Source organism: Drosophila busckii, chromosome X, assembly GCF_011750605.1.
Source record: "Drosophila busckii strain San Diego stock center, stock number 13000-0081.31 chromosome X, ASM1175060v1, whole genome shotgun sequence".
In the NCBI taxonomy this organism is placed as follows: domain Eukaryota; kingdom Metazoa; phylum Arthropoda; class Insecta; order Diptera; family Drosophilidae; genus Drosophila; species Drosophila busckii.
In genome coordinates this window covers 10481252-10506041 of record NC_046608.1, presented here as the reverse complement: position 1 = coordinate 10506041, position 24790 = coordinate 10481252, and the positions used below count along the sequence as shown (strand labels likewise).

The window sequence follows — 24790 nt, the reverse complement described above, 5'->3', positions numbered from 1 at the left end:
ACTCAGTGCGATTTTTTTAAGCTGAGTTATAGCTTCTCAAAGTTGGAAATTAAGCAAAACATAAGTCAGTGATCAAGAGATTCGATTTTTTAACAAAATTCATGATGATGATTCATCACGAAAGTTGGGTAAATCGAAAGTTGTAAATTCCAAAATGTAATGATGTAAGTTTGTTTCTAGCATCAATACGAGTAAAAAGTTGCACTAACGGGTGATTATTGGCCAAGTTATAACTAAAAAACAAATGCCGCGGACTTGTGTTTTGTTTAATTTCCAACTTTGCAACTGAGCGCGGATTCGCTGCAGTTTGTCCGGTATGCTGACAACGATCAAAATGAGGGTAGTGTTTGACGCTTCGAATATCCAGGTAAGTTCCAGATAAGGCGCTGCGGCTGAAACGATATCGCAGCTTGGTTTAACTAAGCCGAAAACCCAAGATCAGTATCTAAATACCTGCATATTATTGCGGGCTCAGGCAGCTAAGCAGATTGTTCCAGTGATTCTTTAGTCTGGCAGTGAACTGGCCTGGCCTATGCTGGAAAGTCTGTAAGATAACTCAGCAGTTAGTTTTTCAATAATTACCACATATGTATATACTTTGTATGTAGGTTAATTATAGCGCACGCATTTTAATGAGCACGCCCACTGATAACGCTTGCTTGATTGATAAATACTTACAAATGTGTGTGTGTGTGTGTGTTTTAATCTATGGAAGGCTTGTCTGCTGCACTACAGTGGGTAAACTGGTGGAGTCAGTGGGTGGGGAGAGCAGTAGTTCTCTCTCTCTGTCTCTCTCTTTCTCGATCATGCAGTTGGAGAGCGCCGCATATTTATTTATAAGTATTTGCACTGAAACAGTTTGTTGAACCTTGCCAGCCAATTGAGCAGCAGCATTCTCTTGCATATTGCAATTGCGTGAGGCGTTTTCGAGTAATTAACCCACTGTGGACAGCATAAAATGTATTCATGAATAATTGAAAACCATTGTGTTAATAGTATTTCAAAAGCTTCAACGCTGGCCTGGGCTTGTGCTCAATATTTCGGGGCTTATCGCGCGTCTGCTAGAAATTCAATATGTTGTTGCTGTATGGTGACCTTGAGTGCTGATAAAAAACAAAGCATGATCGGCAATAGCCAAAAAAGCAAACTGAGCAGCAGTAGGCAGGCAGTCAAAACAAACAAGTCACCGAATAAAAAATAAAGACTCTACTTATGCTTGTATATGTAAGCGTGCCGCTTCAGAGAACAAACTCGACTGCGGAGATACTTATGTATCTATGCCTGTCACTGTATGTGTGCGTGCGTGTGTGTGTGTGTGTGCTAAACAAACTCGTTTTTTAAATGCGTCGTTTTATTTGCGGTGCTTCATACCAAAAATAGTCTAGAAATTACACATGGAATATCTTAAGCTTAAGCATATAAAATATTAAAAAAAAAAAAGAACACACATTTGTTTGCTTATTATAATGATTGTTTGTATGGCAAATTAAAATAGCGCAGCTAGAAACTTAAAAATAAATTAAAAATTGATTGCACTGTCACATTGAGTGCTTTGCTTTGCTTTTGCTTCAAGTGCTGCTGCTCTGCCTCTAGTCCTGGCCGCCATTGGTGAACGCCTCCTTGTTCGCCGCCTTGCACTGCACACAGTAGCGATAGGAGACGGGCTCTGGTGGCTTTTGTTGCACGGCTGTGGCAGCTAGGCCATTGTTGCTATCAAATGGCGACGGCTTGCTGTCCACGGGGCTGATGGGAAAGTGCTGCCAATGTGGGCAGGGCATCTGCTTGGGCGGATGTATGGGGAACGGCATGTTGCACTAGTAGCAAAAAAAAAAAAAACCGAAACACAACACGGCCAAAAAACAAACAACACACGCACTTTATTCAACAATTATAACTGGAGCTACTGCATCAGACGCAGCCGAACTGCTTGAATACTCGCCAACAACTGTGCGCTCTGCCAGCAGCGACGGCGCTCAGCAAGACCAAAACAAAAACACAAACACAAAAGCAACGCCAGACGGCGAAAGTAAATCTAGCTAAAGTCGACTACTTGATGCTCTAATAGCTGCGCACATGCATATGCATGCACAGTTTCAGCTACAGTTACATATCAGCTGTGATATGAGAGCGACTGAGAGCGAAAGAGAGGGAGAGCAACAAGAGCCGGCAGGTTCGAGTCTAAGCTAGAGCAGCGGGCTCGTCTAGCCAACAAAGAAGCAGCAGCTCAAAAGCGAACAGACAAAGAGCGGCAGAGAGCGCGCAGAGCAGAGCAGAGAGCAGCAACGCTGTCTTTATCTGGTGGGTGGAATAACCGTTTAATGCAAGAACTCGCTGCCGCTGCCGCTGCCGCTGCCTCCACCACTGTTGTTGTTGTTATGCTTTGTTTGCTGTTTTCTGCAGTTTTATGCTATGCAGCGGACTTTGACCGGCTCCAGAGCAGAGCAGAGCTGTTGGATGTAATTGGTGAATGCGCTGGCTTACGCTTGCCTTCCGGGTTTCGTACTCCACACTCCACACTCCACTTCACGACGCTACGCTCTTTATGTCTGGTTGGGAAATGTTGTTAACCTCAGTCTCTCTCTATATACACAAACATATTAAGTATACGCACGCCTTGAGATTGAAAAGTAAACAACAGCAACAGCTTTGCTCTAAGTTATTCATTAGATTTTTATTTAACTTATGTGTTAAGTCCAATACAATTGTTTTACGTGTGTATGTGTATGTGTCTGTGTGTGTCGCTTATTAGACTTGTCCAATATTTTATATGCGTATCATATCGCTTACAATTAATTTCACATCAAATAATGACCACAAAAAAAAATACGTTTTTTGATAAAACTATTATGTGTACGCTTAGAAAATTTATGTTTTGTATATTATATATATATTTTTATGTATATATATATATATATGTATTTATAAAATGACTTTATTCACAGCGCCCAAGCTGCTTGGAAAGTGCTGAAGATGTTACTGCAATTCATTTATTTTGTTTTTGGCTAATATCGATTTAAATGTATATTCTCAGCAATTAGTTGCCTAAGCTTAGACATATAAAAAAAACAAAAAAAAAAGGAATACACTTTACATTTGCACGCGTTTAGTGTTTACATGTTTTTAAAATTTAATTCAGTTGCTTGCGCTTGCAGTTACATCGGTCTAATTGTTTAAATAGACGTTATGTATGTTTAATTTAACAATTGCCTACATAAATTGTTAATAATAATTGTTGTTTAAATATCAGTATATATATATACGCTTATGTGTATGCACATACTATATATATATATGTATATATATATATATAAGTATATTCAAGATTCGTTTCGCTTGATGCTGATATAAAGTAAGATGCGTTACATTTGTTTTAAAGTATAAGCTAAGTGCTATTATTTACGTTTATTAACTATATATTTATGCTACTTTTTAATCCGCTTTCACTTCCAGTGTGACTTGCATTTGCATTGCCACAGTGTAAAATTTATTTACAAAACAAAACGCTCAGCTAATGTGCCGAGTTCTTTTTTTATATTATAAACCATACAAATGTATATTTATATTAATATTTATATTCAAATGCTAGTTATGAATATGTATGTGTGTAAGTGTATAAATAGTAGTCTAATAGCTTTCAGATTAAGTGCTTAAATATGTATGTGTGTGTGTGTGTTTGTGTGTTTTTAAAAAAATATATAAAGCAAACTTGAAATGTAAAGAAAACTATTAATCGAACACCTGAGTTTACTTATCAGAAATCATTGTCTAGCTCAACGTTAATAACAAGTTATAATAATTTGTGTGCCGTGTAGTTAAAACAACAATTCGAATACAAAAAAAAAACTATAATATAAACTTAAGCAGACAATTTAAAGCGCATTTTAAATATATTACAATAAAGTAAAGAAAACTTGGTGCAATATATAAAACAAAAAGAATATACTATAATATATTATATTTGTCTATGTGTTGTTCATTGCGCTTAATATTTAAACATTAACTTAAAAAAACAAAAAAAAAAAGCAGAAAAAAATTGTGTTAGGAAAGTACAAAGTACAATTAATTTATAATTTGTTTAAGCTGCTTGCCTGGGTTAGGTTAGAGACTCGACTGCGGACTGCTTCCTGCGACTGCTCCTGCTCCTGCAACTTATGAGACATTCGAGGCGGGCTGCGCAGCTGGCGCCTGGCGATAGTAAATGTTGGCTCCCTTGATGGGCAGCGGATGCGCCTCCGTGTTGAATACCCACTCGTCCAATGGCAGCACCGAATCGTCCGAGAACAGCAAGTACAAATACTAAATACACAATAAATAAAACAAATTAGTTAAGAGCGAGACAGCAAGGCAAGTGCGAAAGTGCAGGCGGCGCTCACCTTGAGCGTTTCGGCTAGGAAAAAGCTCTGCTGCACATCGTCCTTCTGCGGATCCTGCTGATAGACATTGCGTAGTCCACAATAGCCATGCGGAGTGCGGCAATATTTCTCCAGCGCCTGCACCGCATCCCAGCCCCAGTCGCGATACTTCTGGTCGTGCGTTAAGCGCCAGAGCACGAAATAGCTCTCAAAGGTCTCCGGACGCAGTATGTAGTACTTCTCCTGGGAGCGCAGAGCACGTGCCTCAGCCGCATCGCTGAAGCTGCAAATGGCAAAATTAGCCAAAATGCCAAATTAGCACAACAAATCAAATAGTGGAGAAATGCAAAACGTTTGGGACATACCGAAAAGCCTCCGGTCCCAGTTGGGTGGGCGCACGTATGTAGCTCTCATGGCAGGTATTGGTGATGCCCTTGCCGACCTCCATATACTTATCCGTATGCTCGCTCTGGCGAGTTGCAGCCCCAAGTGCAAATAGGCCGCCTGCAAAAAGCGCAAAAATTTGAATTGAATTGAAATTGAGCAAATGCAAAAACTTAAATGCGCTGCAAAGCTAAGCAAAAGATCTTTACTATATTATATATACAATTTTATAAATATAAACTAATTTTAAAGCCAAGCTGTAGCTGCTATAAACAATTGCATTTAAGTTAAAGCACAACAAATGAATATTGCAAATATTTGGTACAGCTGCATAAATATTTGATTGATTGATTGATTATAGCAGCAAATATGTTAATTAATGTACAATTCATAAATTAAAAGAATTGAGTTTTGAACTAAAATAAACATTCCGAACTCACAATCAGCGATTTGGTTGCTCTACAATATTTCAATATCTGATTTACTATACTTATATATAATTGGCTATGCCTTGACCCACCTGAGAAGCAAGCCAAGTGATCCATTTTATGCTCCAGCCGATCAAACTTCAAATCGGAGACATAGGTCAGGCCATTGGGACTGGTGCGCACCATTTTATCAATAATCGCCAGCATCGCCTCGTCGTACATCTCGCGCGCCTCCTCATCCGTCTGTCCGGACTGCAGCCAGGCCTTAAGCAAATACTCGTAGTAGCTGTCGCCCAAGGCGCCCAGCGACATGTGCACTGCAAGCAAAAGATTCATTTATTTGCCATTTGCCGGCCAAGCGGTTGAGCTGAGACTTACATTGCCCCCATTTGCCTGTTTTGGGATTCAGAAAATTGGGATACAGTCCCTTGGGCTTCTCCATTTCCTTGAGCACTTGACGTATGGTCTGCACACGCTCGCGATACAGCGGATTGCCAGTGATGTCGCTCAGATAGGCAAACTCCAGATGCAGCGTGCCGAACTCGGAGAGAATCGAGCTGCCGCCCGAGGCCCAGCCGTAGTTCTTGGCCACGCCCGTTTTGGTATTGACCAGTGCGTAGGGAATGCCTGTGGGCGTTTGAAACGCAGGCAGCAGCTTGTCGGCAATATGCTGCGCCTTCTCCTTGTACAGCGGATCGCCAGTGAAGGCGTAGAGCGTCAACATGCCGCCCACAAAGCGAATATTTGTCTCGAACACCGACAGCTCCGCGCTAATGTTGTCCAGCGAGAATTTGCGCTCAATCCAGTCGCGGCCCTCCTTGTACTCCTTCTCCAGCCCCATAATATAGAGCGTGTCCAGGCCATCCACAATGGTCGCACCCAAGTCATACGAGCCGAAAATGCTGCCCGAGTGCGGACGCTGCGACAAAGGACGCAACTCGTTCTTGCCCCAGGCGTAGAGCTTGTAATTGTGCCAGGCGTGCTCCATCATCTGCAATTAGCAACAGAAAATAAGGACAAGCAATTAATAGCAGCTCGTAGTTGGGCGTCGGCTGTCGCTATATCAAATCGAGACATACATAGCTTGCACCACTGTTTGATTCATTTTAATTGCTAGTTAGTAGCTGTAGTAAGTATTGAGGCTTGACTGTATTTGTAACTTCAGCTAAGTAAAATATTCTTGGTTTTAAGATTTTCAAATGCTGAAAGTTGAAATAATTTCAAGAGCTCATTTTCAAGCATTTTACTTAAAATTTTTATAAGTAGCTAATAATAATCTGAATAACAATAGCTTGGGGTTCGGTCTTTGTAACTATTATATGAATTTTCTTAGTCAGCAACTAAATGTTATACAAATCTTAGACAGCAAATTATTAAGTTGAAGTATTTACTTATTTTATTGCTTGTAGTGTTTTCATTTAAATTCTATAAAATATTGCAAAGCTCTAAGCAACTTTTGTTAAAAGACAAAGATTCTTATTAAGTGTGAGCGTTAACAATCTTTTTATTTGTTATCAAACTCACAAAATTGCAGCATTATATTAAATTTAATACAGCCTGTGTGTGTGTGTGTGTGTGTGTGTGTTGAAAATTATGCAAGCCACACACATACACTTAACAAACATTTATGGCTTAACACCATTTTAATTATATTTAATGCATGCATTTATTATTCATAACTTGTATTGGGCGCATACATAAATATATCGCTTGTTAACTTGTTTGCACACACACACACAAACGCACAATTTATTTATTTAACATCGACCGCATTGACAGCTGTTTGAGTTTTATTTTGTATCGATGTGTCAAGCGAATATTTGAAGATGTCAAAACACATTTTTTTGCTTTATTTATTTTAATAATTTTAGCGCATTCTATATGCTGTTTATTCAGTTGCAAGCTATATATATATATATGAATGCGAGTCTATTGACTTTATTCATGCGCTTTGCTCTATTTAAATGTTGTGCAGCGCAAATCCAATTGAAATTGCAATTCAAATGAAACACACACACACACACATACAAAGACACACACACACATGAGCATAGCTGAAAATGTAGCTGTAATTGCGCTGAATTTGTTTGCATTTGGCGTTGCCTACTTTTGCGCGCGCTCTTTTGGCCAAATTAAATTTCAAAAAGCAAAGCGCAGAGAAAAATTAATGAAAATGCCGCTGGCTATGGCAACCGCAATGGAAATTCACCTGGCCAACACAGCTGGAGCTGGCCAACCAACATGGGCGTGGGCTATATAGGGGCTTGCTTAACATTGTTGCCACACACTGTGTGTGTCTCAGTGTGTGTGTGTGTGTGTGTTTGCTCAGCTCTTTGCTTTTGCTGCAATGCAAATGTTAACAGCTTGACGCTAATTAATTAAAGTTCCAATGCACAGTTTTCAATGCTATGCATGTGTGTGTATCTGTGTGTGTGTTGGCTTAAGCGCGCACAATTTTTAATGATTACGAGAATTGCGACAAAGTCAAACGTTGTGGCTGCCATTGAAGTTAAATCAAACAGAAATTTTCTCGAACTTGTCAAATGCATTTAGCAGTATGTCTGGCTATATATGATTTGGCTTTGAAGCAGCAATTAGTTGTGGCAAATCAGTTCACCATAGTAAATTATTAAAAAATATTAATTAGCTAATTTGAGTCAAACATTTTCATTACTTAGCTGTCAGGTAAGTAGCAACTTGCAAGATAAGAGAACAGCCAAGCAGTGAGAGCAAAAAAAAAACAAAAATAAATTAAACTAAGTTTTTGAGTTGCTGACACAACTTTAAGGCTTTGACATTAACAGCTTGGCATGTGAATGTTAACAAACTATTGCTTAAAGCCAATGCAAGCTGCACTAAAATTCACAGCTGATGATTATTGTGGTTTGTGTAAAGCATTCGGGGCGGCTCTAATGCTATTTAATTGCGACTGGCTCAGGTAGTTGCCAAGTCTGTGGCCCAAACATAAATACGCAGAGCTAAGCTGCTTTTAAGCCTGCCCAGCTAGCTCAAGCGTTTAATGAGGCGCAATTGATTGCAGCTTAGCGCAACAGAAAGAGATAGAGTGATTGAAAGAGACAGAGAGCGATAAAGTACGTTGTGGCATTTATAGGCCGCACACATAGAGAAAAGAACGTAAATCATCATCAGCTTGACTAATTTGACGGAAATTGTTTGATGGATTTGGCTGATTGATTGAATATGCTAGCAACACACACAAGCACACATGTGTGTGTGTGTGTGTGTGTGTGTGTGTGTGTGTGTGTGTGCTTGGCACGTCTTCATTACGAATTAAATTATATGCTTAAAATGTACAAACGTCGCACGCGGAACGTGCCACACTAAATGCTGCTGCTGCTGCGTGGCATGTGGCATGTGGCAGCTACAGCTATTTGAACATCATTTCCGCAACGTAACGTGCAAATGTGTAAACGTGCCGCCTCGCTCTAACTCGCGCCATCTTGCTCACTCCGCGCCAGCCACAAAATTTCGTTGACGATCTGTGACAACTTCACATGGCCCATGGCGCTGTGTCATGCTCATTGTTATTTTATTTATTTTCTTTTTTTTTTTTGTTGTTGTTGTTGTTGTTTAACTGCAACGCAGTTGGGGCGCCAATGCCAGTTGCCAGTTTTATTGCCACTGTTGAGCATTTCAATCATCTCTGACTGAAAATTGCCACTGAAAAGTTACAGGGCTGCAGTGGCAGCAGCAGCAGCCAGGGCTAACAGCTTAATTTAATGCAAATTTAAAATGCAACTTTTTGCAAGCAAAACTTTTGAGTTGGCCCAAAACAAAAACGGAGAACAATGGCTAAAAGCAAAGCAAATGGCACAGCAGCAGCCAAAGCAGTAACTTTAAATGCACACACACACACACACACACACACAACTTTTTGGGCAAAAATAATTTGCTTAAGGCCATAAAATAATGCAAAAGACGACTTGGAATATCTTAAAACTTAAGCAACAAAGAATTATTAAAACAACAACAACAACAAAGAAGTTTTAACTATTTGTGCATAGCCCAATTCTTTGGCTTGTGTCAAAACAATTTTAAACTGTGCAATGCAAATAGCAAATGTATGCATGTGTGTGTGTCTCAGTGTGTGTGTGTGAGCCATAGGGAAACTGTCAAACTTTTTGTACAAAGTTTGCAAGGATAATCAAATGGCGCGTTAGAAAATAGCAACAACAATAGTTTGGCATAGAAATAATCAAAGTGCAAGTTGAGCGAATATGCTAAGCAGCTGCTAAAAAAACAATAAACAAAGCAGCGTTCGAAACAAAACAAAGCCAGTGAACGAAACTAAAATTCAAAGGCTGTCAAATTCAACATTTGCTACTTTGACAGCGACTATTGCATATTAAACATATTATATATATATATATGAAATATTAAGCTCAAGTGCTGCTAACTAAATTGCAAATATTTGTAGCTAACTTTTAATTTCAAAATGTGCATAGCTCCAACTATTTAGCTTTGCTGCTCCATCGATTCCATAACTATTTAGTTTATATTTGCAACGCTTTTGTTGTTGCCAACCACACACTGCACACATTTGCAAATTGCTGCTGTTTGTTTAATTTGCTTATCAACTGCATTAATTAAAGCGCACGCAGCATATTTGTTAAGGAATTTCATCAATCATATCGAATGCATGTGAATGGCAAAAATGTTGCATCAATTAGCAGCAGCGTTGCATGTTAATAACGTTGGCATGTCCGTCCGACAATCCGTCGACAATGTCAGGCCAAGAGCCAACCGCATATCGATGGTCAGCGCGCTGTTTTGTTTTTTGGTGGCAATGGCTATGGCCAAAACGGGCGCTAGCCAAGGGTGCAACAGCAACTAGGCTAATGTCACTTGCTATTCAATTTTAATGTGCAACAGCCGACAGCTTTAAGTGCTAAAACACAGTCCACGGGCAAAAAAGTGAACTGTGCATTGGCTTTACCTTGAGCTTAGTTAAGCGCTTTGGCTGGCGCTGGCGCTGGCGCTGCCGCTGGGGTGAAAGCGGTGAAAGGGCTGCAAACAATGCTGACAACGAATTCTTATTGGAATGTTAAGCGTTGAAAAGTCGAGAGTTGTAGCAAAATGTATGCAATTTGATTATTAGCTGACAAGTGCAGCTCGCACTCACTCTATGTATCTGTATCTGTATCTGTGTGTGTGTGTGTGTGTGCATTCACTTGTGCACTTGGTTTATGGCGTTTGCCATTTTAACTGCCATTTGCAGCTTAAGTGCTGACATCAACGCCAACAACGCACTCGAAACGAAACGAAACACACACACACACACACATACATGCATAAGTATATGTAAGCATATGTAAGCTACGCTATAAACCCGCATAGAGCATATTAATTGTAAATGTTAAAGCAAAAACTAAGCTATTTGCTAGCAATATTTTTTATATTATTTGTTATTTATATAAACAAAATATAAAAATTAATGCGCCTTAGCAATTTGCAGCTTTATGTTTAATTAAAAATTGTTAGTTAGGAAAACTTCAAATTTAGACAAGCAGCTAAGCAAATTTATTGCGCCTTTTTTTTTGCAGGCAACAAACTATTTGAATTTATAGCTTGGGGCTTGCGCCAAACTAAAGCACAGCCACTTTACTAAATTACAGGGTATCTATGTGTGCATCTTGTGGCTCTTAATCTGTGCATGTGTGAGTGCTGCTCAATGGAAATGGAAAATGTTTTGGTTTGGGCGCTGCCACTTGAGTGAGATAAATTTAACATGCCCATTTGCTCGACACTAAAAAGGGCTAAGTAAAGTGGGCGTGGCATACACACACACACAGACAATTGAATGCTGTGCATTATACAGTGAGTCGGTTAATCTAATTTCATGTGTGTGTGTGTATTACAACAATTCAATAAATGGAATGCCATTTATTAGGCTCGGCGCGCACTGCAAATTCTACAATCTTACAATTGACTATATACACTATATTCAATTATGCTCGAGATTGGCATCTGAAATGCACGAAAGCTAATTTGCTGAATAAATAAGCATGAAAAATAACTGAAACTGAATTTGATCTCGCTGCATGCAACAAAATTATTTGCCCAGCTAACGAATGAAAATCAATTTACATATAGAATTTCATCAGCATTATTTTTAAACTAAATTAACTGATAGTCTACTTGGGGCTTTCCATTACTGAACTGACTGTTCAATCTGAAATTGATCTTTGCATTTGCATTAATTCAAGCAAAATTATTACAAAGCAGACAGAGCTGTGAATTTAATAAATCAATTGCTATTGCCCTTTTATATATTATTTAATCTATTAATACAAATATAAGCTTAAGATGTAGTTTTTAATTTTTGCTGAATTATATATATTTTATAAATTGTTGTACGAATTGCATAAATAAGTTTAAAAACTTTGCATTTCACTAATTTTGCCTAAAGACTTAAGCAGCAAAAATAATTGTCTTTTAAATATTAATATGAAATAGATATATATTGATATGTATATATATTTTTTTGAAAATTATTGTTGTAAATGTAGTAAATGTTTGAAATTAATCGATTCATATTTTTACATTTGAATTGCAATTTCATTCGAATTATTTGCAGCTCTTTATTTAAATCAAGCTGCAATTTTGTTTGTTTTGCAACTTACTGAGCTCTCACTATATATTTATAAATATATTATTATTGTATTGTTGGCGCTATCGCATATAAAAAATCACTTAAAAAATTGCCGAGTGAACGCTGCGGAATTAGAAATGCGCTCAGATAATCAATTGCAATGCAATTATTTAGCGCTGCGATGCGGAAAACTTTAGCATGGGGCATATAATGTTTGAAAATTGTTTACGTGGCCATTAAACTTGACTCGAACTCGAGGCAGCAGCAAAAGACATAAGGACACACACACACACGATAGTCGAGTCCTTGTTGCTGTTGGAATTGCAATTGGAATTTGTTTTAGCGTCGCAGCTGAAGGTCCTGGCGGCAAACAGGTGTAAGCCGCAGAAGCGTAAAGCAATTGGCGCACACACACACACACACACACAGAGAGAGAGAGAGAGAGAGGCGAGTAGATCACGTAACATATAGAACTAAAACGCCGGCAACCGTTCACCGTTTGGGCCAGCTGTGCGTAATAAATGCCAAGATTTAGACCCACAAACGTTTTAGCCATAGCCATGACTGGGCGACACGCCCACTGCCACGCCTTTGCACATTAGTGCTCAAGTGCTGTAAGCATAGCAAACAAACAACTGCATTGTTTAACTAAATAGCTGCAGACAAGGGTTCAAAACTAATAAATCGATGCAAATAAATGCTGTAAATTTATGTTCACCATATCGTGCGATTAGATTAGATTGATATAGCAGACATGCGATTGTCAGTTGTGACTCATTTATGTGGAAACGACATTTATGAGGCTCTTTTATTAGTTGTTATTGCAATTGTTAACAACAAAAGGGCGTGTCGAAATAACAAAGTGACTTGAATTGTTCTGAAATTCTTTTAAATGAGCAGCGAACAAGCGTCAATGGAATTTAGTCAGTAACTAGCATAGACTATTGGTTAAGACTTTAATAAACATAACTAATAAATTGAACGATTTTACTTTCAACTTTACTACAAGCTTTATTATAAACAATCAACTAATTAAGACTATAGCTTAAGTGACTTAAATCTTTAATAAACATAACTGTTATACTAATATATCGAACTAAGCATTAAATAGTCAAGCGCTGTGCAAGTTTACTCTGCAACTTTGCTGCAATTTTTATTATAAGCAATAAACTAATCTACTGTTTAAACTAGCTTAAGTTTTTTTATAAACATAACTGTCATATAAACAATAACTAACTATACTAATAAATGGTAGTAAATAAAGCTTAAGCTTAGCTTACTTACAGTTAACAAGGCTTAAATTTAAGCTTTGGCTTTGCTTTCTTTTATAAACAATTCTTAACAATCTAAATAAACTGCGCAGCTATTTAAATGTTTAGCTTTGCTTTAAGGCACAACAAAGTTTCGAGTTTCGAGCAGCAACTGGGGAAATTAAAACATATTTGTTTGCTTTTTAGTATGACACTTAGTCGCAACAGTTAAACTACGCTCTTGCTCTGCTACTAATTACTGCTGTAAGCTTAAGCTAAGCAGCGCTTAAACCACTTGGGAATTGCATGCATAAGCAATGCGCTTTGTTTGCTAACTTGACAGCCCAAAAACTGTTGCTGTTTATTTATATAAAAGCAAACAGCTGAACAGTTGAACAGTTGAACAGTTGAACAGTTGAACAGTTCAAAATTTGTTTTATTTGTTTTGCCTTTTTTTTTTAAAGGATTTCTCAAAAGTGAATTTGTTGCGGCTTGAGTCTTGTAGCGAGCAACACTTGTGTTTGGCCCAAAGCTGGCAGCTAATGTCAGTAGAGTGAACAGCAACAGCTGCCACATCACACACACACACACACACGCACACACACACGCATACATGTTGCCCTTGAGCTAAACGTGCGTACAACAAATTCAAAGGTCAGAGGCACACAACACAGGCGCTTCCAATTGATAAGCAATAGCAATTGGCTTGACCGATGAACGAACTGCAGCCAACTGGGGAATCCACTCACCTTGACGATTTGGGCGCGTTTGCTGTAATCAATCAAGTTGCTGGCGCTGGCGCTGGCACTTCCGTTTGTATGCGACACAAAGCCAAAGGGCAGCGCCGGCGCCTCATCAAGCGTTTGCGCCTTGGGCGCGTGCGATTGTGAAATGACCGCCGACAGCTTTGGCTCAGCCACATTCACATCGCTGTGCAGCGAGGACATCTCCTGGCGTATTTGCTCCAGGCTGCGTGCCTCGCCAGACTCCGCATTGAGCGTATCATTGAGCTGCTGCGACTGCTGCGGCGACTGCTGCAAATTCTTTGGATGATTGTTCACATAATTGAGCTCCTTGATTTGATTATCATTGGCGCTGACGCTGTCGCTGGCCACTTTCTCATTCAGCCTGATGATGTTCGATAAATTTATGTTGTTGATCAGCGTGACGCCCGTGATGGCCACCAGCACGATGACGAACCCAATGCCGCCGATTAGCAGCAATGGCGTCGTTTTCGATGTCTTGGGACACATTCTGAGCTCCAAGCTTTCTCTCTCTCTCTCTCTATCGCTCTCTATATAATTGTCTCACAGTAGTTGCTGCTGCTTCGTTGTTGGCTTATTGTTTATGGCGGCCATATCACATGGTCGCACTTCGATTGATTTATTTCGATGATGCTCGCTTAATTGGCAAACACATTGCGGCGCAGACAAAGGCGAATGAATCGAATCGAACTGTCGCTGCTTTGGTCTAATCAAATGTATTGGCAGCGCTTGATTGCATTAGCGCTATTAAGCCACGCGATACTATCGATTGAATATGCAATATTAATCGACTGTCTGTCAGTTTTGATTTGTGTATGCGTAAAATATAATTGGCTTGAACTCTTAATATTAAAATTGTTACATTTATCGATGTTATCGTTATAGCTACGCGATACTATCGATTAAAATATATGTGTATGCTATATTAATCGACAGTCTTGTCCTTGTTTTGAATTGTGTATGCGAAAGTTTTTAGCAAAATGTAATTAGTTAATTCAATATTTATTATAGTTAATACATATTTAACAATCTATCGATATTAATAGATTTATTAATATGCGCACTTGAGCTAACGATTTTCCTGTCTATCTATGAAACTATTTATTGTCTAGCTTACACTTTTAATATAACAATTGATATATTTATCGATACTATCGATAGCTGTAGTTTAGTTGCACTTGAGCTAACGATTGTCCTGTCTATCTATTTAGCGTTATGAAATTCAGCAACTATATTGCTCTTTGGGTTTTGTTTTTCAATCATTTAATTGTTACCCCAGCTGCCCCAGCGCGGCTCAAGTAATTATATTGCGCTACTTAAAAATGCACATTGTGCTTATTAAATTTAGCCGTGACTCAGCGCACTGCATGAAAATTTAATTCAAATTGGCGCTAATTTCTAATGTGTCATGCAGCGGCGGCTCAATAAGCAATGAGCATGGAATCAATGGAGAAGCAGCCACAGCAATTTTATATAGGCAAACTTTTGCTTCAAGCTTAAGCTAATGTGTGTGTGTGTGTGAGCCTCAAAGTTAAATATTTTTCGTTTGCATGCAGTTTGCACGACTGCAGCTCAATTCAAATAATCAATAGCTTAGAAGATGTTGATTGACTGAGTGAGTGACTGAGTGAGTGAGTGCGGCTGGGGCTGTTGATTGCAATCTTTAAATTGGCACTTGGCTGCAATCTAGGGATTGTGATTGGCATTGCGTATACGCAGCGTAGCCGCTGAAAGCCTGCCAAATGAAATCTGCGCATTGCCTACTTATTGGAGCAGACAAATGGGCAGCCCAAGTGCAATATACAGTAGCCGAGGCTATATAACTTGCAACATCAATTACTGGCGAACGTCTTGATTTAATTTATAACTAAAACGGCGGCGGCACGCAACTGAAACTGAATGTCGATGCCTCAAATGATGAGCAGAGCGCTGCGCTGCGTTGCGTTGCGTTTGTCGCATTTCAGTTTAAATATAAACATTGCGACATGCGACGACGACGACGACGACAAGAGGCTCAAGGACATGACTATGTGGCAATTAAAACAAAAAACATATATAAAAAGGAAAGCAGGCAAAATAAACAAGAAGGTAAACGTAAGCGTAACGTTAACGAAAATATAAACATAACACACACACACACACACGCATATATATATATATATATATAAGTATGTGTGTATGCGGCTCAACAACTTGCCCAGGAGGCTGTGCTTTGGCTAAAAAACGTGTCAAGCGTGCTACGCACACAGATACACACACACACACACACACATGCAGCTTTGAAGGCAGTTGCCTGCCCTAGGGTATGGGCCTGGCCTACACTTTGCTCAAGTTATGAGTTTTGCTGTTTCGTTGATTAGTTTGAGTTGTGCATAGCCATATATATAAAATGTATAAGCAGCATTTGCTTGGAACTGTTGCGCATACACAAATAGAAAACAAAGACACACACACGAATACACGCACACGCACACACACTTGTTTTTGAACTTGTCCTAATTTAAAACACAATATATATTTGTTGCGCAGATATTTATGCTTGCTGTCGTCTTTGAATATATATAATATTTATTTTATTTATGCTTGTTTGATATATTTTTATACTGTTTCACTTTTCGAGTGGTTCTCTCTTATTTTTGTTGTTGTGACTGGCAACACCGCAGTACAGACTGCTGCGGTATGTGGTAGTCAACTGGCTGGCCAAGCAGCAGCGGCAGCGGCAGCAGCAGCGGCAAAGCTTAAATGCCCAATTGGAACTGGAACAGAGCAGAACAAACAGTTGACAGCAGCAGCGCAGCAGCAGCAGCAGCAGTAGCAGCAAATTCGAATTGAAACGAAATGGCAATTGAATGGAACGCATGAAATGCGAAAAAGCGCGCGCATGAAGCGACGACGTGAGTGGCAATTGGAACGTCTCACACACGAACGTAAAAGCTCTCACTGCAGTCAGCGCTACACACACACATTAAAAAGAGAGCGACGGCGAGTGAGCGAGACTGCGTGCGTGCGTGTTTGGCGTCGCTGCCAGCGCCTGACCTTGAGTTAAACAGCAGCAGCAGCAGTAAAATTCTGTCGGCATGCAACAGGATCAACAATTAAAAGATCGACGTGCCATTAATTAGTAACATAATAAATACGTAAACTATTCATTTATATTTGCAAATAGCGCAATTAATGCACAACTGGCGGCACTCGCCAGCCACTCGGCTTACATATTATAGAATTGAATGCACTCGCCACACATGGCGACAATAACAAAACTATTAACGCATATGTGTGAATGCGAAAATAGATCATTGGCAAACAAAAGATTACAAAGTAAATAACAAGCAACAAATTGGCGTTAAAGCTAGACTGCTATACAAATTATATAGACGCTGAATAGCAAACAGTGCCTTGTGGTTGGTGAAGTTGAATGATCAGCGCAGCTTAGTCGATAGACCAAGGCTATAGCTATGGGCTTTCAATTATATGTATATTTATTTATTAGTGTCATGCAAAGAAAAATTATAATTATGCTAAGTCTTAAATCGAAGAAGAGATAATCTCAGCAGAATCTGGGGAATTACCAAGTCGTATTGCTAAGTCTAATCTAAAAGGAAAATTCTTAGAAATTGCCAAGTTAATGAAACCTAAAAAATAATTATTTTAATCTAAATATGACGACTAAATATAATCTAAAAATTCGGCTGCATGAAAAATCTTGCAAATTCTTAAGTCAGAGTGTTAAGTGGCGCAGCAATGGAATTTGTATAATCTATTATTATTATTAATTGTATAATAATTTGTATAATCTAAAATCAATTCGGAATTGTAGAGTCTTAAGCTTAAGCAGTTTATACACATTCAATGAATTTTTTAGCAAAGTTAATTTGAAACTTGGCAGCTTAATTTTTATTTATAATTTTAAGATTTAGCAGCAGCAGCTTTAATAGCTTTAAGCTGTTTATTGTTATTGTTGTTGTTGCTGCTGTTTGGCGCTGCTCTATTTACATTTTAATTATGTGTAATTTATGGCAAAGAAAGCGCAACTTAAAGGACATAAATAAATGTCTTGTTAAGCATACGCCATGTGTGCTGTGTGTTGTGCTAAGTAAAACGAATAGAGGCAGCAGCTAATTTAATAGCCAAGAAGTGCAAGTTGAATGTAATTAGAGCAGCTCTCAATTAACAAATGTCAGCAATGAAATGCGTTTGATAATTAGCAGCTAATTAAAATAGAAAACTAATTTCTAATGGCAAGCAAAACTACTTTGGCTAATAACACAAACAGCTTGCATTAAAGCCAGGCTAACACAAACATAAAAGCCAAGAACCTACATCAGGCAGCACATTTTGGGGCATCATTTTCATATTAACATTTTGTGCTTTTCGCTTTGCCAAGCCAACAAAGGCAGGGCTAAGGTCGCTTTTGCCATCAGTTATTATTAAGCGCGTAACTGCCAAAAGGAAAGAGTGGGAGCGGTGGGGGTGTGGCCGTAAGTAAGTTAGTAAGTACGTTAGTAAGTAAGTGCGTAAGTGGGAAGAACAAGCATGCACTTGTCACTTTTGGCGTTGCCGCTGCCGTTTGAGCCTGACGGGATGACAAAGGCAAAAGGCAACGCTACGCTAAAGTAAGACAATAAACATGGCATAACAATAGCCAGGCAAGCAGCCTCAACAGATAATATGCGAGGCGTTATTGTTGCCAAACAGCAATAGAGAGTGAGAGAGAGAGAGTGAGCGCGAGAGCGACAGACTTGTTGTCTCTAATCAAAAGACAAGCCAACAAACATTAGTTGTATTTTCTTTTTTTTACACATTTCGCTGTTTCTTTTATACAAGTTATATATATATATATTTTTTATTTTTTTGTGCTCACACTTAAGCTATTGTTGCAGGCGCGGTTTTATAACAATAACAATAAGCATAACAAGAAAATGTGTGTAACGTTGACAACAATACAAAATGCGCTGCAGCAACAATAAGCGGACTTGCCACATACAGTGGCAATAGTCGCCTATGCGCATCCTTTGGCTGCCATTGTTGGTTGACGCACACAATGAAGCGCGCCTAAGCACAACACACACACACACACACAGGCACAGGCACAGGCACAGAAAGAGGCAGCACAGTTAATTAGCAGGCGACGCTGGCGTTTTGTATGAAAAAGGAAATGGCAATTTGTTGTTGTTTTATAATGGCAAGAGGCAAAGGCAAAGGCATGTTGCATGCCACAAATTACAGCAGGAAGCTATACAAATATATAAAATATTTTTCACTTTTATATATTTGCAAGCGCAAATCTAAAAGCAAATGCAGTCGACTTTAATATTTAATATAAATACAAATTTATTTAGCAACTTTAGTTATTATATTAATTCAAGTTGTAAATAAATAAATAGCAATAAAATTATTACAGCCACTGTGGTTGCTGCACATTCTATTTAACTACCCAGATTTGAGTTTTAGAATTTGAATTATAATTAAAACATATTCACATTATTTATTCAATCAAATTGAGCTAAGTTCATTATAAAATATATATAAATATCCTATAATATACACAGCCTATAAAATAATTATTATTATACTCTAAATTCATAAAATAATGCATAAATAGCCTATAAAATAATTATATATAACTATATAGCTTTGAGTATACGAGCTCACTTATTGTGTATTGAAAAAAATGTTTTAAAATTAAATGCAGCATAAATTAGCTATAGTTAAATAATGCTCAATATTAATTATATATTATTTACTACTTAGCTATTAAGCGTTGTTTGGCTTAGTTTGACGCCTGAGCTGAGCCAAATATCAGCTGAAGGGATTAAGTTTAAGTTTAACTTTGCTTGCAATTCGAATAACTGAACATTAATATTTCCAGTTCATAGCTACTGTTTGAGTTTGAACGTGACTTTAATGCGTTTTGCTCGATTCTACAGTAGCCAATTGTAATTGGCTATAAACAAATGAGGCTGAGCACTTTTGTTTTTAACACTTAAACGTGATTTTAAATGAAAGCAGTAATTAATAAATATAAATGGTTGACGCTATTTGCAGCAGCTTATAAATTTCTAATTTGTAATGGAGAAATGTCTGCAAATGGCGCTGCAATTAAATGTTCGCCATATGGGCGTGACTGCTCGACGTGCCACCAAATGCGGCAGTTCAATTAACCCCAACGAGTGCGCTAGGGACTGCCACGCCCACGCCAGTGCCACACACACCCACATTAAAGCGCATACTAATGCTGTTAAACGTGGCGTATGCGCTATATTACATAAATAGCAGCACTGCATAGAGATAATGTCAGCATATAGTTTAAACAAATAGCAAAATCTTTAAATCGCTGCAGGCTTAGGCCACAGTTCACCAAAAGCTATTTTAGCAGCAGGCGCTATACACATACATATATATATGTGTATGTGTGTGTGTGTCTGCTGCACACATTAAATTTATGGCCGCGCAGCAAAAAACTCTTTACAACAAAAAGCACTAAACATTATGCTCGAGCTCGAGCTCGAGCTCAGCTCAGCTCTTAGCTCCATTTGGCCTCTGACCACACCCAGGGCAAAGCACACGCCCACTTTTTGTGGCAACGAGGCGTTAAGTGTAAGCGCAACTAAATTGCTAGACTGCAAATTCTAAAATGCTCAAACTGCAGCCGCTTTAAGCAAATCAAACTAATAAAAATCAATTATTATGCAATAAACTCATTGGAAAAAGCACAACACGGCAGCAATTGTAATAGTCTGAGACTCTGACTCTCTGGGTCAGCATCCACTTTATTAGGCTCATTAAACGCACAACTTGGCGCTCGAATGAAATTGTGCTCATGATTGCGATTACGCTTATGACTGTAGAGAATTATTGCCACGCCCATGCCAGAGCCTGCAGTAAGCACAAGACAAAGAGATTGCGGGGGCGAGTGAGTAAATAAGGGCGCTGAAGTTTACCACAAGCTTCGTTAGCCACAGGCCAGAGCCAGAGCCAGAGCGAGAGCAGCCAAATCTAATTACCAGTCCCGTTGCCAGGCCAAGGCAATTGCAGCTACAGTGCGCGCCAAGCAATTAGAGCAGCGCAAAAAAAAAAGAGAAATCAAAGCATCTAAGCTCAGTTTCTTCAATAATCTGACGTTGGATATCGCTCAGCTGCACTAATTGCTGCAATCCGCTCTGTTGCTGATTTCATATGCGCTAATTGATATCGCTACAGTATGTGTAAGCAGTATATGCTCCACTGTTCATTCGTTCGTTCGTTTGCTTGTTTCTTGTTTGGCAGCTGTGGGTGCATTATTTATAGCTAAAGCTGATATTGATATTGATGCTAGATTACAGTTCAGGGCTGCGCTGTAATCAAATTTGCAGCAAAGCTAAAACACAATTTGCCCACCCCCCACTCCCCCCCATGCAGAGCGAGTGTTGATTTATTTATTTACATTATTTTTGTCTCTAGGGTGAGTTGCAAGCAGCACAAATTGCTTAAATATTGATATCAATAAAAATCCAGTCGATATCGATTTATTGTTAGCAAATTTAATATTTAAGCTAAGCTTACGAATTGATCGTTAAGTTCTTTACATTAAGTCAGTGCACGCTTTTAATTTAGTTAATTTTGATTACAACTTTTTGTATTGGTATTAATTGTTTATAATTGATAACAATAAAAATAAAAAATTATACACAAATCGCTATCAATTTATTGTTAGCAAATTTAATATTTATGCTTACGAATTGATCGTTAAGTTCTTTACATTAAAATATATTTCAGCGCAAGCTTTTAATATTTAGTTAATGCTAATTACATTATATATATAAGCGCAGTTTTAAATTATTAAGCGCACGCATTTAATTCTTTGCCAAATTGTTTGTTTAAATCTTTTGATGTGTATTAATATTTCGCACATTAAGCGCACTTAACGCTCATCGATTCAAATTGCAGCTTGTGCTATTTTGGGGCTATAACTCAAGTTCAGCTGAACAGAATTTACATTTGTATTAACAACATTATCATTAAGTTTGCATTTTTTATGAGTTTCTATCATCATCTTTATCAATATTATTATTATTGTCGCCGAGCGTGGACCGCGTGTAAAACCAATTTTTCATTTTCTGCCCATCGAGCCATAAACTTTTGCGTATTATTTTTTATGCGCTGTCATAAATAAAGAAAAATATGTTTTATTCGCATGTACTAGAGCGAGAGAGAGTTTGGTTTGGTTTAACCATTAAAGCGTGCTAATATGCGATTTAAAATAAATTGCCAAAAATGAAAGAGAGCAACAGATTTCACGCACAACGAGTTTTGAGCTAGTGACCCGACTCAAACGACTAAAATATGTAAACGTTGCGTATACGCAATTTGCACTCTGGCCTTTATGTGTGTGTATGCGTAATGTCTGCCATGCTGGGCATCAAACTCAAAGTCAAACTTAATTTATGTGCGCTCAGCAGAGAGATAAACAGCCAGGCAGGCAGCCCAAGCAGCTAAGCTGAGTATGCGGTGGCGGCAAATTCAATAAACTTATGAAGTTAACGCGCATTAAATGCGCACACACACACACACAGAGACAGAGACAGAGACAGCCTAGGGCGCAGTAGAAGAAGCTGAAGCAACCTGTTGCCATCGTCGCCACAGCAGCAGCAGCAGCAGCAGCTTGTGCTATGCTAAAGGTTGTTGCTGTTGAACTCTCAACGCAGCAGCAGCAGCAGTTGCGTTTAGCTAATTGCTCTTTGGCATTTAGTGCAGCAGCAGCAGCTTTGATGTTATATTAATTAAATACGCAACATACGCCGCACAAGTTGATTACAGTTTAAAATTCCCCATGTGCATTCATTAGTGCCAACAATTTAACTTTCGACAGACTGACACAGGCAAATGAGTTTCAATTTCAATATTTTAGTTGAGTTCGTGTATTTTATAAAAAATAATTATCAAAGCTTTTACAATTCACTGCACTCGCAGCGTGGCCATATATCAATTTTTATGGCCCACAACAAAATTTCAATTGCAGTTGACCAAAGAAATAACAAAAAAGGTGCGCGCGTCCGTTCGATGTAAATTAAATTTGATAAAAACCTTGTGTATAATATCAAATGTAGTGGGTGGTGGTGGGTGGTGTCGTGTCTGGTGGTCTCTTGCATTATAGACTTGACATATCGCTAGCAATTTAGCTGCAGCGAATGCGCGCATATAAAACTGATTTATTATGACATTTAATGCATTTGATATTTCTTGCTTGGGTTCACATTGCTGCTGCTGCTGCTGCTGGCTGTGGCTGTTGCTGTTGCGTGGGCGAGTTAAGGGCAGCCACTAAAAATAGTCGCTAGCTTGGCCCAGCTGAAGGTCGCGCAGCTCATTTGGCATTTGTTAATTATTTAATGCAAATCGAGGGCAGCAAATTTTAGTTTAGTTGGTTTAACTAAACGCATTCAGTTGTAAACGCACAACAACAACAAAGTGTCTGACATATGCAGATTCGATGCAAATTGAATGCTCAGTCGAGCGTTCTGCCATGAATATGATTTATGATTGCTGCATCCATTCCATTCCATTCCATTCTATTCTATTCTATTCTATTCTATTGCTGCCACACACACACACATTTGCATATGAAATTTCTAATTGCTATAAAACAAGAGACGCCTCTGCACGCATTGCCAACTGGACTCGACTGGGCAAGTGAGTGCATTTGCCAGCATTAATGAAACAATGAAATTCTCAACTTGCTAAATTTAATGCCTAAACTGCAAAAGCAACAGCAAAAGCTTTGCTTTGCTTTTATGCATGAACATGAACCTCAGAGCTCAGCTCATTCCATGTTATGCCAAATGCTGTACCTTGGATTAAGGTTTAAAGTTCTGTTCATGTGAAATGTGTGTTTGCAACCATATTAAGTATACGCATATGCTCGTTTTGTGCTTAATTTGCTGCAAATGAAACGAACAAGAAATATTACGCATACGCAGAGCAGGCAAAATGCAGTCTATACATTTCTATATAATTGTTATTTATGCCTTGGCAGCAAAGCAAATAAAACGAGTTCAATAAACAGTCTTAATATGCAGCTAGCAAACAAATATTAAGTATACGCATAGCGTAAAACATGCGTTGCTATTATTAATGCATATTTTGTATATTAGTTGCCGCTATAATGTTACTAACTGTTTAATAAATAGCGCTCAATATGAAAGCACAAACAAAATATTAAGTATACGCATAGTATTCGTTTGTTTTTTTGCTATGTTGCTTAAACTTAAGCTGCGCTGCTCGCTTAGTAAGCGCAATATACAAAACAATATTAAGTATACGCATACAAATAGATTTGTAGCTTATAATTAATTAATACAAATTGTGCCCACTAAGTAAATATGCATTAAATATAACAAATCAACTTTAGCTAACTGGACACTACTTTTTTTTATATAATTCACAGCTCGCTTATTATTCAAACTTAGCTGCAAGCTGAACTGTTGCCAAAAATTAAAACTAAAAAATTATACAGACATTGCTTAAGCAGGCGTAAAACAAGTTTTAAAACGTTTCCCATTGACAAATTTTGTGTGTAATAATGTAATTTGCAAAGTTGTTTTTCTCGCGAAAATAATAACAAGCATTGTGTGTGTGTGTGTGTGTAGCCATGTTATTGTGCTCATTAAAGCGCAGACACGACGACGAGGCAGGAAGTAGCAGCAGCAGCAGCAGCAGCCTGCAACCAATGCAACAACAACAACACTGCAGCATCATTTGGCATGCATATCTCGGTTTGCACTGACAGCAGCAGCAGCAGCAGCCGCTTCACAAGTTTTATGGGCCCTAGCGCAAACAGCACGAAGGAGTTTAAGCACAACGCTCGCAGGACATGTAATTGAATTGCTGTTGTAGCTGTTGCTGCTGCTGCTGCTGGGAATTGTGGGCTGCAATTACATTTGGCATTACACGTAGCCGTGGCCGTAGCCGTTGGTCAGCCCAAAATATCGAAAGCGCATTAAAAACGCGAGCAATGCGATTTATT

General features: G+C 38.5%; 2 protein-coding genes and 1 long non-coding RNA gene across 6 annotated transcripts in view; all 3 read right to left on the bottom strand.

The window, feature by feature from the left end:
- Positions 1-162: 162 nt before the first annotated feature.
- On the bottom strand, positions 163-1125 carry LOC108606184. The gene is made up of 3 exons (XR_001915430.1): positions 679-1125; positions 454-544; positions 163-392 (listed from the first exon to the last, which is right to left on the bottom strand). It is a non-coding gene; the product is annotated as an uncharacterized LOC108606184 (long non-coding RNA).
- A 391-nt stretch (positions 1126-1516) lies between these two features.
- On the bottom strand, positions 1517-1960 carry LOC108606122. Its single transcript, XM_017995976.2, has one exon. It carries the CDS (start codon positions 1806-1808, stop codon positions 1590-1592), a length of 219 nt encoding a protein of 72 aa, XP_017851465.1. The 5' UTR covers positions 1809-1960; the 3' UTR covers positions 1517-1589.
- A 2156-nt stretch (positions 1961-4116) lies between these two features.
- Positions 4117-24790, bottom strand: part of LOC108606664 (mannosyl-oligosaccharide alpha-1,2-mannosidase IA) — a 44998-nt gene continuing 24324 nt past the window's right edge. For 2 of the 4 annotated variants that reach the window (XM_017996992.2, XM_017996990.2), the window contains exons 2-6: positions 5543-6155; positions 5257-5481; positions 4718-4856; positions 4374-4635; positions 4117-4296 (exon numbers count right to left, since the gene is read on the bottom strand). In XM_017996992.2, coding sequence (XP_017852481.1) covers positions 4150-4296; positions 4374-4635; positions 4718-4856; positions 5257-5481; positions 5543-6155 — 1386 coding nt within the window. In that variant the 3' untranslated portion in view covers positions 4117-4149. Of the gene's footprint in view, positions 4297-4373; positions 4636-4717; positions 4857-5256; positions 5482-5542; positions 6156-13776; positions 14624-16395; positions 16450-24790 lie in introns of those variants that run through there. The other 2 variants (XM_017996993.2, XM_033294609.1) reach the window with 2 other exon arrangements.